This window comes from Schistocerca piceifrons, chromosome 3 (genome assembly GCF_021461385.2).
Source record: "Schistocerca piceifrons isolate TAMUIC-IGC-003096 chromosome 3, iqSchPice1.1, whole genome shotgun sequence".
NCBI classification, from domain to species: domain Eukaryota; kingdom Metazoa; phylum Arthropoda; class Insecta; order Orthoptera; family Acrididae; genus Schistocerca; species Schistocerca piceifrons.
This window is the reverse complement of record NC_060140.1, coordinates 194,470,360-194,487,246: the sequence shown is the minus strand read 5'-3', so window position 1 is coordinate 194,487,246 and position 16,887 is coordinate 194,470,360. Positions and strand designations below refer to the sequence as shown.

Genomic DNA, 16,887 nt, shown 5'->3' with positions numbered 1-16,887 from the left:
ATTTTTGAAGACAACAGTTTCTGTGTACATGTGATAATATTGTGCTTCATGTTATATAGAGGTATAGAGGTAGTTGTACTATATAGAGTGGACCAATAGAAATTGAACCAAAGAATTAATTTGTAGTGACGTATTTGTCCTACATGAAGATCTGGTCAATTTAAGTGTCAGTGAATATTGTTAATAGCTTCCTATGTAGAAAATAAAACGTCCAACTGCAGTGAATATGTTCTCCCCTGTCAGATATATTTATGTTGGTCTGCTTAATGTGCCCAGTCATTTAATCCATGAGAAACTTTCTCTGCCCTTATTTCCTCGGCAATGTAACAGCATCAGTAATTTGCAAGAAGCAATTGCAAATCTCAGTGGAAATTTCTGACCGCATCTGAAGAAAAGGAACCTAAAATAGCCATTCACACAGAACTACTAAGTTGGGTACTGGTACTCAAATATATGCCAACACAAATGGTTGATGTACTACAGCTAATGAGATTTTAAGAAACCATGAAATTTCCAGAAGTAATTAGTTACATAGGATATTATCAGTAAACCATTGATTCTTGAGGGAAGTGAACTCCCATTAATAAAACAGGTTCATACATCTGTTTACTTTACAACTGAGTTAATGTGTTAAATATTTGGTACTAAGTGCATAAGTGAGAAAAGGTTTAGAAAGGTTTAAAATTATGCTTAAAGCTCTTTGGAAGTCTGTAAGTGCTCTCATTATAAAATACTGGATGAATATAGTCTTGGTAATTTGCTCCATTTTAAGCATCTCAGTGTTTCTAAAGTCATATCTCATAAACTATATGATGAACACTGATATCATTTTGAAGGCATATTCAGTGATATGCTGTCTGCAAACTGTGTTGTAAATGGAGTTTGGCTGCATGCTGTGAGTTATGCGTCCTCAATATGCACGAGCATTGTCTAATTGTCTAACTGTAATTCATGTTGTACTGTGTTACACCTTTAATATAAAATCATATCTCTTAGTGAGTTCTTAATAATTTCTCAAACCATTTCTAGGCTATTCCATCCAAGTAAAAGATACTTCTGAGACATATAATGTCATCTCATCTGCTGTTTTGAGTGGCAGGGTTAAATTCTTTCAACTATTTAATGGATCCTGGCCAGGATCTTACTTCACCACTGCTGCATGGTTGATGTCCAGGCGCTTTTGTATCCATTTTTACCTTGACATTGTGAATTGTATGAAGAATGTAGTGTTTGTACTAAGGTTTCTGCCCATGAAGATGATATTTTTTGTCTAGTATTAGAAGAGCTATGGCAATGTCTGTTTCTGAAATACTCATTGTCTCCACCAAACATTATAATATAGAATCAAAATCAAGTACCAGATATAGTCCAAATGTAAATTGAAGAGTGAACAGCACAAGTGGTGGGAGAAGTTGTCTTTCCCATAAGAATGCTACAACTCCCATAGTTAATAAATGTAGAGCGATGTGTCTGCAGCAGACATACAACAGTCATTGGACGCTGGCCCTCAGTGCTGGGTGCAGAGGCATGGACATGCTGACACAGGCATTGCTCAAGGGCAATAGTGTACAGTTTTTGCTACCTCTGCATTTTGGCTGGCAGTTGTTGGCTACGTCAGAACAGTGAGGTGACAAGCAGCCAAGGATGGGCAGGCTTGTCCAGAGGAACTGCTCAATGTGTTGAACACAGACCATGCAGGTTGGAGAGTGGCAGTGTCATGCTGGCTGGGTCTCACTGTGTGTCCCAGATCTTGTGGCAATAATAGGGCTGACTGCCAGTGGTTGTTGGTTCACAATAGCAAAATGTTGTGGCCAACAACAGGTCACTGTCTGCAGCTGCTGGTGGCAACAGCAGCTTGGTTGCAACTTTAGATTTTGGTAGAATTTTATGCCATTAAATGTTCATCTGCATCTCTTGTGTCAATTAATTACTAATTACTGTATTCACAAAGTGTTAAGGTATTTGGTGGAAAGTAAACAATTTTTGGGTGTATGAAATTGCAGTGCCTGTGTTGTCCAGAATTATAATGCAATGTTACTTTGGAAATGCATGCATGTCCAAAAGAAGAGACACTACATGAGTATATCCATTATGAAATATATTAAATATATTTACAGTTGTGAATATGAACAACTGCCAGCTGTATAATGAATGATACAATGAAACTTTGTGCCAGACCGGGACTCAAATCCAAATTTCCTACTTATCCCAAGAAGTTACCTAGCCAGTAGGCTATCCATGCATGACTCACAGCCAGTCCTATGGGGTTGACTCCATATGGAAGTTTGAGTCTGACTGTTAGCTGTGCATGGATAGCCTTACAGTAAGGTGACCACTCTTGGTAAGTGTGAAATCCAGGTTTGAAACCCAGTCCAGCACAAATTTTCATTGTTGTCATTCCATTATGCAGCTGATGGTTGTTCAAATTTGCAACTGCAAATAGATTTCAAGTATTTCATAACTGCTGTAATTGCCGCTGTGCAGGAACATTGCATCATAATTCTGAACAACACAGGCACTGCAATTTCGTACTTATGCACCAACACTAGGGAAGAGACTTTCAATTACCATCTCTCTGCTGTGCAAGAATACACATAATGAATGTATGAGTGCAGGTTGTAGACACATAATTGATGACACGTGTAGTTGGGGTCTGGCCATGATTGTGCACAGATAGCCTAATGGTAAGGCAACTGCTCATGATAAGAGGGAAATCCAGGTTGAGTCTTGGTCCAGCACAAATATTCATTGTTGTCATTCCATTATTCAGCTAATGGTCATTGATATTAGCAACTGTGAATATATTTCATGCTTTTTGTGTGTATCTTTGCACTGAACAGCCACTGATTTAAAAGATGCACTAAGCAAGGTTGGTATAACTTTATTAAACAGCCTGTAGGTGCTCCTTGTGATGGGGCTGGGTAGAGAGTGCTGACTCATCTGCTTGCTCTTCAACTTTTAGATGTACAGTAAAGGAGCAGGTTTATCAACAAGAATAAATATTTCACACTGAAAGCTCCTCTATGACACAGATATTAAAGTACAGATAGAGTTGAACTGCATGCCTCAGAAGATTGTCATCCTTTTCATACATGCATAGAATTTTACAGTATATTACAATATCCTGTGAAACAGGAATTACCAGAACATTTCAGAAATATTAAATATTGATATAATTGATGAATTGCAGCATTGCACATATGGAACTGAGCTGTGCGGATGATGATGTGAAACCAGCAGTTAATTTGTAGAAGCCAGAAACTAAAATTTATAAAGACCTTGAAATATATTGTGCTAAATTTCAGCAACATAGTCAGAAAAGGTATAAAATTCAGTACATTAGACAAGGGAAGTGAAGCAGATGTCATAGTAACAGAATCCTGGTTGAGAAGGGATGCAGAGGGCAGAAACTGTTCTACAGAAGGTACCGTATAGACAAAAATGGTAGTGGGACAGGGGGTGGTGAGACTTTAATTTGAGAGCATGAAGCATTTGCATGTCAGCAGAGTTTCTGTAGTAAAGTAAATGAAATTCTAGGAGAGTGGCTCAGCAATTATAACAGTAGTAAGTCTATATAAAAAACACATTAAAAACTGGGAATTGCAAGACATGGAACTTGATAGATTTTTAGGTTTTGGTAAGCAGAATGAGAAGAATAAATACTGTTATAATTGGAAGAGTCCTAAACATGGGAGGAAAGCAACGAGAAGAAAAAGTGGACACCCAGGGAATGAATCAACTCATAGAAAATAGGTTAATCTGAGAAATAGGCTATGAACTATATGTTTAAAAAGATATAAGAAATAAAAAGTTCACCGTATGAGTTTTTTGATCAAACCTGCTAAAACATTGCTTACAATGGGTGCTACAGAGTGGTATGTAATGGGTTCCCAAGGAAGGACAATGGGAAGTCCAGACTGGAGTAACAAAAATATTATGAAAAGGATAGATTGCTGCTCACTGTAAAGATGATACACTGAGTTGCAGACAGTGATGATAGAAAGTCTGTTACATATAAGCTTTCAGCCAAAGCCTCCTTCACAAAAGAAAAACATTAACTGCAGAGAACTAGCCTAAATTTGGCTGCAGTCATTTATGACTCTAACTATAACTTTTCATTGCTTCAGTATTCACAAAATTATTAACTAATGTAATTAATCTGATAAATCACTGTGATTAAACTTTGAGCTTGTGTGGTGTTTGAGAGCCCTCCCCACCTCTATTTCACCAGCAGTGAACAATGATGTGTGTGAAACAGCCACCAAAGCCAATCTATGTAGTCCAATAAAATACACTCCTGGAAATTGAAATAAGAACACCGTGAATTCATTGTCCCAGGAAGGGGAAACTTTATTGACACATTCCTGGGGTCAGATACATCACATGATCACACTGACAGAACCACAGGCACATAGACACAGGCAACAGAGCATGCACAATGTCGGCACTAGTACAGTGTATATCCACCTTTCGCAGCAATGCAGGCTGCTATTCTCCCATGGAGACGATCGTAGAGATGCTGGATGTAGTCCTGTGGAACGGCTTGCCATGCCATTTCCACCTGGCGCCTCAGTTGGACCAGCGTTCGTGCTGGACGTGCAGACCGCGTGAGACGACGCTTCATCCAGTCCCAAACATGTTCAATGGGAGACAGATCCGGAGATCTTGCTGGCCAGGGTAGTTGACTTACACCTTCTAGAGGACGTTGGGTGGCACGGGATACATGCGGACGTGCATTGTCCTGTTGGAACAGCAAGTTCCCTTGCCGGTCTAGGAATGGTAGAACGATGGGTTCGATGACGGTTTGGATGTACCGTGCACCTTCAGTGTCCCCTCGACGACCACCAGTGGTGTACGGCCAGTGTAGGTGATCGCTCCCCACACCATGATGCCGGGTGTTGGCCCTGTGTGCCTCGGTCGTATGCAGTCCTGATTGTGGCGCTCACCTGCACGGCGCCAAACACGCATACGACCATCATTGGCACCAAGGCAGAAGCGAATTTCATCGCTGAAGATGACACGTCTCCATTCGTCCCTCCATTCACGCCTGTCGCGACACCACTGGAGGCGGGCTGCACGATGTTGGGGCGTGAGCGGAAGACGGCCTAACGGTGTGCGGGACAGTAGCCCAGCTTCATGGAGACGGTTGCGAATGGTCCTCGCCGATACCCCAGGAGCAACAGTGTCCCTAATTTGCTGGGAAGTGGCGGTGCGGTCCCCTACGGCACTGCGTAGGATCCTACGGTCTTGGCGTGCATCCGTGCGTTGCTGCGGTCCGGTCCCAGGTCGACGGGCACGTGCAGCTTCCGCCGACCACTGGCAACAACATCGATGTACTGTGGAGACCTCACGCCCCACGTGTTGAGCAATTCGGCGGTACGTCCACCCGGCCTCCCGCATGCCCACTATACGCCCTCGCTCTAAGTCCGTCAACTGCACATACGGTTCACGTCCACGCTGTCGCGGCATGCTACCAGTGTTAAAGACTGCGATGGAGCTCCGTATGCCACGGCAAACTGGCTGACACTGACGGTGGCGGTGCGCAAATGCTGCGCAGCTAGCGCCATTCGACGGCCAACACCGCGGTTCCTGGTGTGTCCGCTGTGCCGTGCGTGTGATCATTGCTTGTACAGCCCTCTCGCAGTGTCCGGAGCAAGTATGGTGGGTCTGACACACCGGTGTCAATGTGTTCTTTTTTCCATTTCCAGGAGTGTATTACTGTAGAATCATCAAAGACAGAAATCACTATGAGTAATGTCAGTATTATTTCCATGCAAAGTATTGTTCTCTAATCAGTGTGAAAAGAGGTGTTGAAATTTTTTGTATTACTGTGATTGTTAAACAATATTGGAAAGTAATCTGCTACTCAGAGTCAGGTCCCTGACACAACAGGGTAATTTATTTTGTCTTGAAGAGCACTTTGAGTGCTGTGCCACAACAGTTGATCTGGAGCCACAGAAGCTGGTAGCACTGACAATTCAGAAATCATAAAACTGTAATTTTCATCCAGCAATAAAACAGAATGTCAAAACGATTATGCAGAATCAAATGAAAACTCATTGTATGTTTAGAGTTAAATATCAATCTTCTTTCTAGTAATAATAATGGAGCACTTGAAGTTCAGTTTCAAATTATTTATCACAGCACTTTGTTCTAACAAGGGAAGTTTTGCTGATCTTTCATACAACCCAGCACACATATAGATCCAGCAAATGCTCTTCTAGTCTGAGGTTCTTCTCAAGCTCTCTTCTCTTAATCAGCATTCAAAATTTTACAGGCCTGTCAAATACCATACAAGAATGCCATCTGTCAAGTAGTGGCATCAATGACAAAAATCCTGAGGCAGTTGCAGAATGAATCATGTTGCAGTACAGCCAGAGAAAAATACCTTCCCATGAAGACTTACTTTACTGTTCACTCCACTATACTAAGTTAGCTGGAAGGTCCGATATTCATAGTTATGTTGAAATACACACTGTTTCTAACAAAGACATTTTTCTGAATGGCCATTCTTTTTAATTGCTAAGAAGGTTTGTTTTCTGCCATTGTTATCAGAAATGAAATATGCATGTCCAAAAATGGTATTTATAAAATGTGCTTGGAGCAAGTCTGTTATATGCATTTATGGCAGATACCACCCAAAATGCTGTCAGACAACAATGATGATGAAAAATTATGAATGTAATGACTTTGCTCTGACAACATTTTAATATACTAATGAATATACCAACAAATAAGTGATAAATTCAAAATAATTTCTTATTATACTTTGCTACAGATGTGTCACTATGATTACCATTATCATTATTATTATTGTACCTTTCCAAAGAAACATGGTTCTTTGTAGAGATAAAAGTGTTTGGTGCATAATCTAAAAAAAAAAAAAAAATATTTCACAGGACTTGCAGCGTAGCCATTATCTGTACAAATATGCCTCCAGTAGATGTGCCTCTGTCAAATCTGGCTGAAAAGTGATTGCCAAATGTAGATTATTGTCAATGATGCAGTCTACACTGAGATTAAAATTCAAACACTTTAATTTCACTTTGATTGCTGAATGAACTATTGTCTATGGCCACATCAGGTCTCATCTATTGTAATTATGTACAGGTAAACAGCTAGTCACATATTACACTGTACACTCAATTGATGTCCTATAATGTGATTTTTCAAGTGCAGTAATCTAACACTGAAGTGTGGCAAATATATATAATTAACACAGTCACAGAGTGAAGTTACCAAATCATTGTCCTTGAAATCTTTCAGTCACATCAATATGAAAATGATATAAACAGGCCTGCAAAAGAAAACTAAAAAATGCAACAGTTAGAACCAAGTATACTGTAGTTCAGAATGTGTACATAAAAAGATGGAATGAATGTGTTAAGTCACATGGTAACCACTATTAAAGATATAATCTGATATTTATAAAGTCATACAATAGGATACATTGTTTCTCTTTGGAAATTCAATTGGATAGTTGAGTCTGCTGCTAGTGACAGGTTGATTTACATTTTCATGTTTGCTGCAGTCCTATCATCCCCCCACCCTCACAGACATGTCTGCCCATGCAACCTTTTATAATCAGTACTGCTGCAGGCATAACTCCTTATTTCCTTTGCAAATCCATCACAATGCAATGCCCTTATCATAGTTTCCTCTGTTGTTGAACAATTTAAATTTCATCTCTGAAGCTATTTCTCTAGTGTTGATAGATCTATATCCTGATGAACTTCTCTTTAACTTGAGCTGATAAGAGTTTTTAGTTGCTGGTGAATGTCTGAGTTGTATGGCCATGGTCCATTAAACTTTTTTGTTCTTAATGTTTCTTTTAGAGTTGCATTGGACATCTCCAGAGGTGCTCCTGGTTCTGTTTAGTCTTTCCACCCAGAGATCTATCATCCATGGCTATACAGAGAAGATGTCAAAATATACAAATATGGGGACAATTTTAACAGAAAGGAAAGCTATGAAACTTAATAATATATGGACAGTAATTCTACAGAACTGACAGATAAGTTTTCATCTTATACATATGACAGTTCAGTAGTTAACCGACCACCTCCTTTGTAGTCTGCATGACCAACTATATCCTCACCCACAATTACTTCTCCTTTGAAGGCATTACCTACAAACAATTCCAGGGTACAGCTATGGGCACCCGCATGACATCATCCTATGCCAACTTATTCATGGGCAATCTTGAGGAATCCTTCCTGAGCACTCAGAATCTCATACACCTCACCTGGTTCAGATACACTGATAAGATCTTCATGATCTTTATCAGCAGTGAGGATGCCCTATCCCATTCCTACAGAACCTCATGACTTCTCCCCCATTTGCTTCACCAGACTCTACTCAACCCATCAAGCTACCTTCCTCAATATTGACCTCCACTTCAAAGATGGCTACATTAGGACCTCTGTCTACATCAAACCTACCAACCACCAGCAATACCTCCACTTCAGCAGCTACCACCCATTCCATACCAAGAAATCCCTTCCATACAGCATAGCCATCCATGGCAGTCACATCTGTTATGACCAGCAGCCCCTGTCGAAATATACCAAGGGCCTTTACAGATTGTAATTACCCTCCCAACCTTGTACAAAAATATGCCTCCCATACCTTGTCTTTCCAGTCACCCAACACCTCCTGAGCTCCACAGTCTGGCCACAGAGGAGCATTCCTCTCATAACTCAGTACTACCCGGGACTAGAGCAACTGAATTACATCCTCTGCCAGGGTTTTGACTAGCTCTCAGTGTGCCCTGAAATGAGTTATGTTCTACCCACTAATTCTTCCCACTCCTCCCACAGTGGCACTCTGCTATCCCCCGAACCTGCACAATATCCTTGTCCATTGCTACACAACCCCTGCTCCCAACCCCTTGCCTCATGGGTCATATCCCTGTAATAGACCAAGATGCAAGACATGTCCTGTACATCCTCCCACCACCACCCACTCCATCCTATCCCAGTCTTGTGATTTACAACATAAGCTGCAATCACTGTGCTGCCTTCTACATGGGCATGACAACCAACAAGTTGTCTGTCCGATAAATGGCCACTGACAAACTATGGCTGAGAAACAACTGGACCATCTGGTTGCTCAGCATGCCGCCAAACATGACATCTTTAATTTCAACTTCTGCTTCACAGTCTGTGCCATCTGGATCCTTCCCACCAACACGAGCTTTTCTAAGTTGCACAGTCATTGCCCTTATCTGTCTATCCCTTTCCCAGTTTCCATTTCAGCCCAGTGCACCCAGTCCTTTTACTTCTCTTCTTTTTCACTAACTCCCCTCTCTCCACCACACTCCATATAACCTCCCAAGTGCACCTAGCCACCCCAATCTCCATCTCATCCCTGCACACTGCCAGCAACACTTTACCGTCCCCACTCCTACTCTGCTATCCTTCCCCTCCCCATCCCATCCTCCTCCTTACCTCCACCTGGTTGCCTCTCCCATAATATCCTGCTGCTCACAGTCTGGCTTCAACTGCCAGAGACAATAGTCGTGTGTGTGAGTTGCATTTGCGTGAGTGTGTACATATGTGTATGTTGTCTATTTTTGACAAAGGCATTGTTGGCCGGAAGCTAATTTCCTAACAGTCTTTTTGTTGTGTCTTTCTGTGATTCAGCATCTCCACTATATGGTGAGTAGCAACTATCCTTTTCCTTATATTGTTACATTCCATCCTGGATTTTCCATTGCTTGTTTTTGTTAGTTAAGTTTTATCTTTGATAAGAGTTATCTCTGCTGATCATGGCCTCATTTTCAGTATATTTATGTCAGTAAAATTCAGTGGAACCAGAAGTACTTCTGAAGTTGTCCTACACAACTCTCAAATGTTAGGAACAAAACGGTTTTGTTGACCATGACCACATAATCCAGAAAATTCACCAGCACCTAAGACAGTCAGTTGTAAAAGTCTTTACTATACATTGTAGTTTTGTTCCATCTGATTCCTTCCAGACATAACAAGCTTTTTTACTGCTTTTATTTGTTATTTTTTTATCAAATCTCTTGATATTTTAATTATCTTTGGATCTAAGCTTTCTAGTGTGACACTGTAAAGGAAACCTTCCAACAGCAAGTTTTGTTCTTTGTATTTAATTTATGTGAATCATTTCATTTGGTTTCCACACAGCAGAACATTTGGATTTTCATTTGCAACAAAAATGTTAAATGACATATCATTATATCCACTATGTAAATGAAAATTAACACATATCTAGATGTCACATATAGACTTTAACACAGTGTAACTACATTAAGACATTTAATAGTTGATATGGACTTAGTAAGCAATATTATAAAAGAAACAGCTCAGTAAAACATATGACTGGAAGAAATAATTTGATATGTTTTATTTACAGAAAATAATTTCATAGCTGTAACACCTTTAGTGAGTGCTGTGAGTGGCGAAATAACTTCAATTTTATGCCGTACTGTTTTCACATCTCGAATGACAGCACCAAGCCTTGCTACTTGCTGGTTCATTCACCCTGATGGTACAATTATTTCACCACAGTACAATTCATCAGTTCTAAACAGCATCTACAAGTATTATGGTCAGGGCTTAGATCATGGTGAATGTGGTCTGACAATAAATGCTGCCAGTAAAAGAGATGAAGGAAAATGGTTCTGCATTGGACAGCTGCATGGCTCCCTTACAGAAACATATGCTGAAGTAAATGTCAGTATTCATGGTAAGTGTATCATACACACTAAAATAAGTATGCCAATATAATCAGATAATTTATTCTAGTCCAATTCAACTGTTCGTACAAATTTTCACTGATATTTCAAATAATAAATACAGACAGACACACATATAATTCATGTCTCCTTTTAAACTACTACAAATTTCTCATTCACACAAGTATAATTTTGTGTAGTTTTGAAGAGACATTTTCTACTTTTGTGAGTTTCCCACATCATGTTAGTATATGGCCATAAGTAGTTGTAGTCACCTTGAAGTTGGTTGTCATTTGCTTGGGCCTCTGCAGGAGGTGGTTGCTGAATTTGTCCAAGAGCTTCTTTCAGTCCTCATTCAAAATGTCAATCCCTATGGGCTCTTGTTAGTACTGGGGAGGAGGAGGAAGAGGAGGGAGTGATGATCCAGGTGGCATTGTGGCATTGGTTGTGAAGCCCCCATTTATGTTACGTATTTTGTGCTGAGCACTCTTTTGTCAACTTTGCTCATGGAAACGATTTTCTAGTGGCCATTATACATTTGGATAGACAATTAATTGATGGCCAGACTCACATTAAAGTCTGTACATAAATTACAGCATAGCTGTTCCATGGTAAAACTGTTTTCACAGGTGACACAGCCTCTTACTGGGTACAATGTGTCTGTGACAGGACTAGAACAGGATGTGCTGGATGGGATAGATATTGCATCTGAACCTTCCAGAGGGAAGTGAATCATATGTTAAGGAGCTACAAGTAGCTATGGCTTGAGGACTGACAGATATTTGGCAGATTTAGTAACAGAATATCAATTTGGGGGAGTGGGACAGATTTAGAGGGTGGCGGAATATCACTTTGGGGAGAGTGGGAAGGATTATGGGTAGGACAGTCATTTTTCAGGGTATGATTCTAGGTAATAAGCCTGACAAAGCATGTGATTTAGCTAGTCCAGTCCAGGGTGATACTGACTGATGACCAAGTGCTCCTTCATAGGCTGCTTTGTGGAAGTAGTTGGAGCAGTATTGGTAGTAGATATAGTACAGGAAATCTGTTTGTGGACTGAGTGTCTGTCAGCCAGTCAGTACCACAAATATGGTGGTTGATTACCTTTACTCTTTCCTTTACAAGCGCCAAATTAATCATGTAATTAAGAAATATGATAAGTTGATGGTAACATAAATGCAAAATATGACATTCCTCTTTGCATATAATTAATTTTGAAACATTAACTGTGTATGAAATGAGGGAACAAATTTACTTCTTTTTATTTACCAAGGTTATTATATTGTACAGGTAGCTAAATGCATTCATGCTAAAAACTTGGTACCTTTAGCAACATAAACCACTGCATTTTCCAATACAAATATGGCAATAATGAATAATCATTTAAGAAATTAAGAAATCAAGTAGTAGAATATGGTTGGAGGAACAGTTTTGTAATTGACATAAGAAAGACTGAAAAATACAAAATAATTTCAAAGTTATAAATATGTCTTTCATCATTGACTTATTTCCATGCTTGCTAAGAAAATTGGAGAGGAATTCCACCTTACACAAGACTTCTTTGTAGTTTTGTCTTCTCCCAGATGTGTTTCAGCACTTTTTGTGATATCTTCAGTGGGTTTGTTTATTTTACTTCTGCAAAACTGTTACATGTTAACCTTTAAAGAAACTTTGGCACAAATTATTTACTTTTGTAAAATAAGCAATTACTATCAATTGTTTTTACACTGATTTGCATGCAGTACGAAGTATAGACATGTATCACTGAGCTGAGGCATTCTATGTTGTTTATTTACTGTATGTCTAAAGTTTCTAGTTTTATAGTACATTTGGAAATAATGTGGATGCATGCATTTTTTTACATAGCTCAAATGGAGCTATGAGAAGTACCATAGCCTTAGATCTACTACACAATCTACAGTTTGTCATCTGCAAATAGTGAAACATTATTGAATTTTTTCTATTTATTATGCTTTTCTGGCCAGTAATCACTATATGTCATGTTGTTTGTCATGTTACTCACAGTTTTATTGATGCTGTGAGGTTTTTACTTATTTTGTGTCATGATAACATGCATTTTTTGTTTGTTTTTGTCATTACATATTAATTCTATATGATTCCTTGCCAAGCACAGAGTTTTTGCTGCAATTACATATTGTTGTGACTGTATAGTGTTAATTTGTTTCATGCCACATTTGTTTAGGATGTGGCACATAGACTTGAATTCTTGTTGACATTGTGGAGATAGGAGGGAGGAGGGGGAGAGAGAAGCTGAGGTAATTGTGGATAGGCATGTAGAGTGAATGGTTTGCATTGTGGGGAGACACAAATTTAATTTTAGAAGCTGATCATATGCGGTTTTGGAGTAGGCATTATTTATATAGTTCATCTATTGTGGCAAAGAGAATTTTATTGTGCAGTGATGTGTATTAATTTAGTACTTTCTTCCTCTATCCATTTTTGGATGTGATAGTTTTCTTCTGCTGTTAATTTTTTGGTATAGGCTGTTACTAATTTCAAGGATTTTCAAGTTGGTTTCTATGTTGGCTGGTTGGTGACCCTGTGCTGTTAGGTGACCTGCAAATGTAGAGTGTGAGCTACTGCATTTCAGTGCTCTGAGATGTTTAGTATACCTGGTTCTAAAATTCCTGCATATTTGACCCACATATACAGATAGACAGCAGTTGCAAGTTAGCTGACATATTCCAGTGTTGTTGGCATTTCTTCCAAGTCTGCTCTGCATTGTGTTGCTGGTTCTGTATGCTATATTGAGCCCATGTCTCTTTAGTATATTGCCCAACCAGTGTATGACTTCGTTGTTGTAAGTCATTATGTGCAGTTCATTACTCATTGTCAGCTCATTCTTTGTGAGTTGTGTTGTGTTTGTGTGTATATGTTTCATGATTATGTGTTGCCTGTTTTTGCTTTTGTTGCTTATTTTATCTACAGTCTTTGTATCATACCCACTATCCTGTGCAATTTGTTTTATCATGCTCAGTTCTTCTGTATAATCATGTTTGTTCATGGGTGTTTTGTTTAGTCTGTGTAGTAAATATCTGAATCTGGCTTCTTTATGAGTTATGGGGTGATTGGCTTGGTTATGAACGGTGCTGCTAGTGGTTGTGTGTTTCCATTAAATTGTGTACTCAAGTTAATTTTTTCTCTTGTATATGGTGAGATCATAGGAACTGAGTTTTTCATCTTTTTGTGTTTCAATGGTGGACTGTATTTGTGGATGGATGGTGTTTATGTCCTCCTGAAGTTCTTTTATACTAGACTGTGGTCCATCTGTTAGGCAAATCATATTGTCTACATATCTGTCCCAATAATTTATTTTGTACTGCTTTGGTTTTACTGTTTTGTCAAAGACTTGATTTTCTATCTGAGTGATGAAAATGTCAGGTACAAGGCTAATGACTGGGGATCCCATAGATAGCCCTTCTTGTTGAGAGTAAAATTTTGCTGTTGAAACTGAAGTAGTTTTGCTCTGTGATGAGCTCGAGTACAGCTGATATTACTTGTATGTTTGTTGCGGGTGTGTTTCCTTGTAGTTGGAGGTATCTTTATATGATGCTGATGGTTTCTTCTGTTGGAACATGTACATGGAAATTATGTCAAGCGAAATTAATGTTGCAGTGTTTGCTATTTTTTTATTTTTCATTTTTTCTATTAAGCCACTCAAGTTCTTCAGGTTTCTGTTTTGGGTGTGTTTGTATATTGGCTGTATCAGTGTGTGTGTGTGTGTGTGTGTGTATGTGTGTGTGTGTGTGTGTGTGTGTGTGTGTGTGTGTGCAGTACCTGGTTTGTGAATTTTAGGCAATGATTTTAGAGTGGGGGCCTTGGGACTTTCCTGCATCATTCTTTTAATCTGTGTGTCTATGAAAACTGTTTCTTTGTTTTTCAGGGTTTTCTATAAGTTTCTTTGGTAGTGACTTGTTGGATCATTTGTTAATTCTAAGATGTTGCTTTGGACGAATTCTAATGTTTTGTCAATGTATTCCTTTTCTCTCATAAGCAAAATCAAATTGCCATTGTAAGATTTTGTGATTCTGGTATTTTCTTGTGTTCGTTTCTTCTGTAGCTTTCTGTATGTTTTTCCTTCAGTTGTCATTGTGTTTTATTTTATGGTGGTTTTGCATACAGCACAGAGTTCAGACATGTATAATTGAGTTGAGACATTCTATGTCGTTTATTTATGATATGTCTAAAGAGAGAAGAGAAAACTCTAGGCTTTGGAAGAAATCATATAAAACGAATGTGTAATGTCAAAAATGAAAGAAAAAGCATGCTATATCAATGCAAAATAAGTAAAAACACCATAGCATCATTTGAACATATGATCATCAAAATTAAATTTTTGTTTGTAGAGGCACTTCATCACATTGATAAATACAGAAAATGTATAATAAATCAGTACCAGAACACATTTATGCTCATGACAATGAAAAACATGAAATATCACACACAATTTTCCAACATTAAACTTGCCTGTGGCTTTGACATAACACATAGCAATGGTTTTTACTTTCTATCAAGTTTTATGGGACATATTATCAGCTAACTACAAGTGATTTATGAACAAGCAGAATTACTCAGAAGTGATGTACAATTTCAAAGCAATCCCTACAATGTACAAGGGAACACAGTTACTTATTTCAGACATTCTCAGAATGGAGAAAATGGTCATTTGATTTGATTTTCTTGGAAGAGATGCATCATGAAAAGTCTAAGCACATGCCAACATGCCACCCACACATTGTCACTTGCACCAATGCAGTGCACAGTCCATAGCATTTTTCTCCAAGTTCTGAAATCCACTCATTAGATGATAGCAGTAGACACATATGAGACGTAGATATCCCAGTGCTGAAAACTGTGTATTACTTTAGTGACACATGTTTCATCAACCACAAAATGGGCCTCTATATATGGAAATTTAGAGTGCAGTGTGTGATAATTAAATCTTTCATAAATTCACCATGAACTTATAAGGCATTCAACTAATTCATTTCTTAAATTGTTAGCATTAAGTACTTCTATAAAGTTTCTTTGTTATTTACAGAAAGCATTACATTTGCAAAAAGGTAATACTCACATTTTATCTTTTCCACAATGTCCAAATGTACTTATGTTGCAAACATTGTGTCTTCGGCAATGTACATTACTACTAACTTTGTAGTTCTTCCATACTACTTTCATGTCTGATTTATTACAAAGTAACTAGCCATATTTTATAAGACAACTACTCACAATGAATAACTGGCATTTTCCAATGTGTTTATTTTAGTTTCACAGTTAGTTATGTGTTGCATAGAACATTTTATTGATTCTTTTATTGAAATGATATGTATACATGATTAGTGTTAACATTGATGAATACGCTATTTTTTGTAGTCCTACGCATGGAACTACACTTAAAAACAAGTTTTTTATGCTATTACTTTTCAGATAGAAATTCATCTGTAGAACAGGAGTTGTCTAGGATAAATGATTTTATTTTACCATTGTACCACTTCTTTGTTTCTTTCTTTCTTCATGCACGAAGGTAATTAGGTAATAAGATGATGAGAGCCAATGAACTCCCTCAATTAATCAATAAATGAGAGTGACACTGGGTGAAGTATTTTTGGAAAAATCAGTACCTGTAGCAACACTTTTGGAAAGCTCTCAATCATTGCTAATGAAAAATTGGCCCAATACATAGCAAAAAGCATTTCTGCCTCTAATGTGCAGAAAGAACTGCCTTTTGTTAAGAATTGTAAAATTTCATTCAAGAAAAAGATCTTCACATTCTTTATGAATAAAAATCATTTTTCATTAAAATGAAACAGAAGCTGTCTTTAGACAGGAAATCATTATATTACATCATTTGCTTGAGATCATAATGTTGAGTTCCTTAAACCCTATTATCATATAGTAACTTAATTGAAAAGATTGTTTTAGAGCTCTTCAACATCAATTGCTACATAAATACCTCTTGTAGCTTATTCCTTGCATTATTTAGTGATTTGCTTCTATGATATATTACCAATTTTTTGTCATCTACCCATCCTGGATTACTGTACCATCTTGCTTGTTTCTTTCTTTTTTTCCTTCTTCTTCTTCTTCTTCTTCTTCTAGTCTTTCATGTGTCTTCATGGGGTTGGCATGTTAATCTGCATTTCACTATGCTAGTGGTAGAG

The 16,887-nt window shown here is 38.3% G+C and overlaps 1 protein-coding gene across 1 annotated transcript in view; it reads left to right on the top strand.

Moving 5' to 3' along the window:
* Positions 1–16,887, top strand: part of LOC124788510 — a 212,138-nt gene that overhangs the window by 38,860 nt on the left and 156,391 nt on the right. The window contains exon 7 of the mRNA XM_047255778.1: positions 10,384–10,716. Coding sequence (XP_047111734.1) covers positions 10,384–10,716 — 333 coding nt within the window. The remainder of the gene's footprint in view (positions 1–10,383; positions 10,717–16,887) is intronic.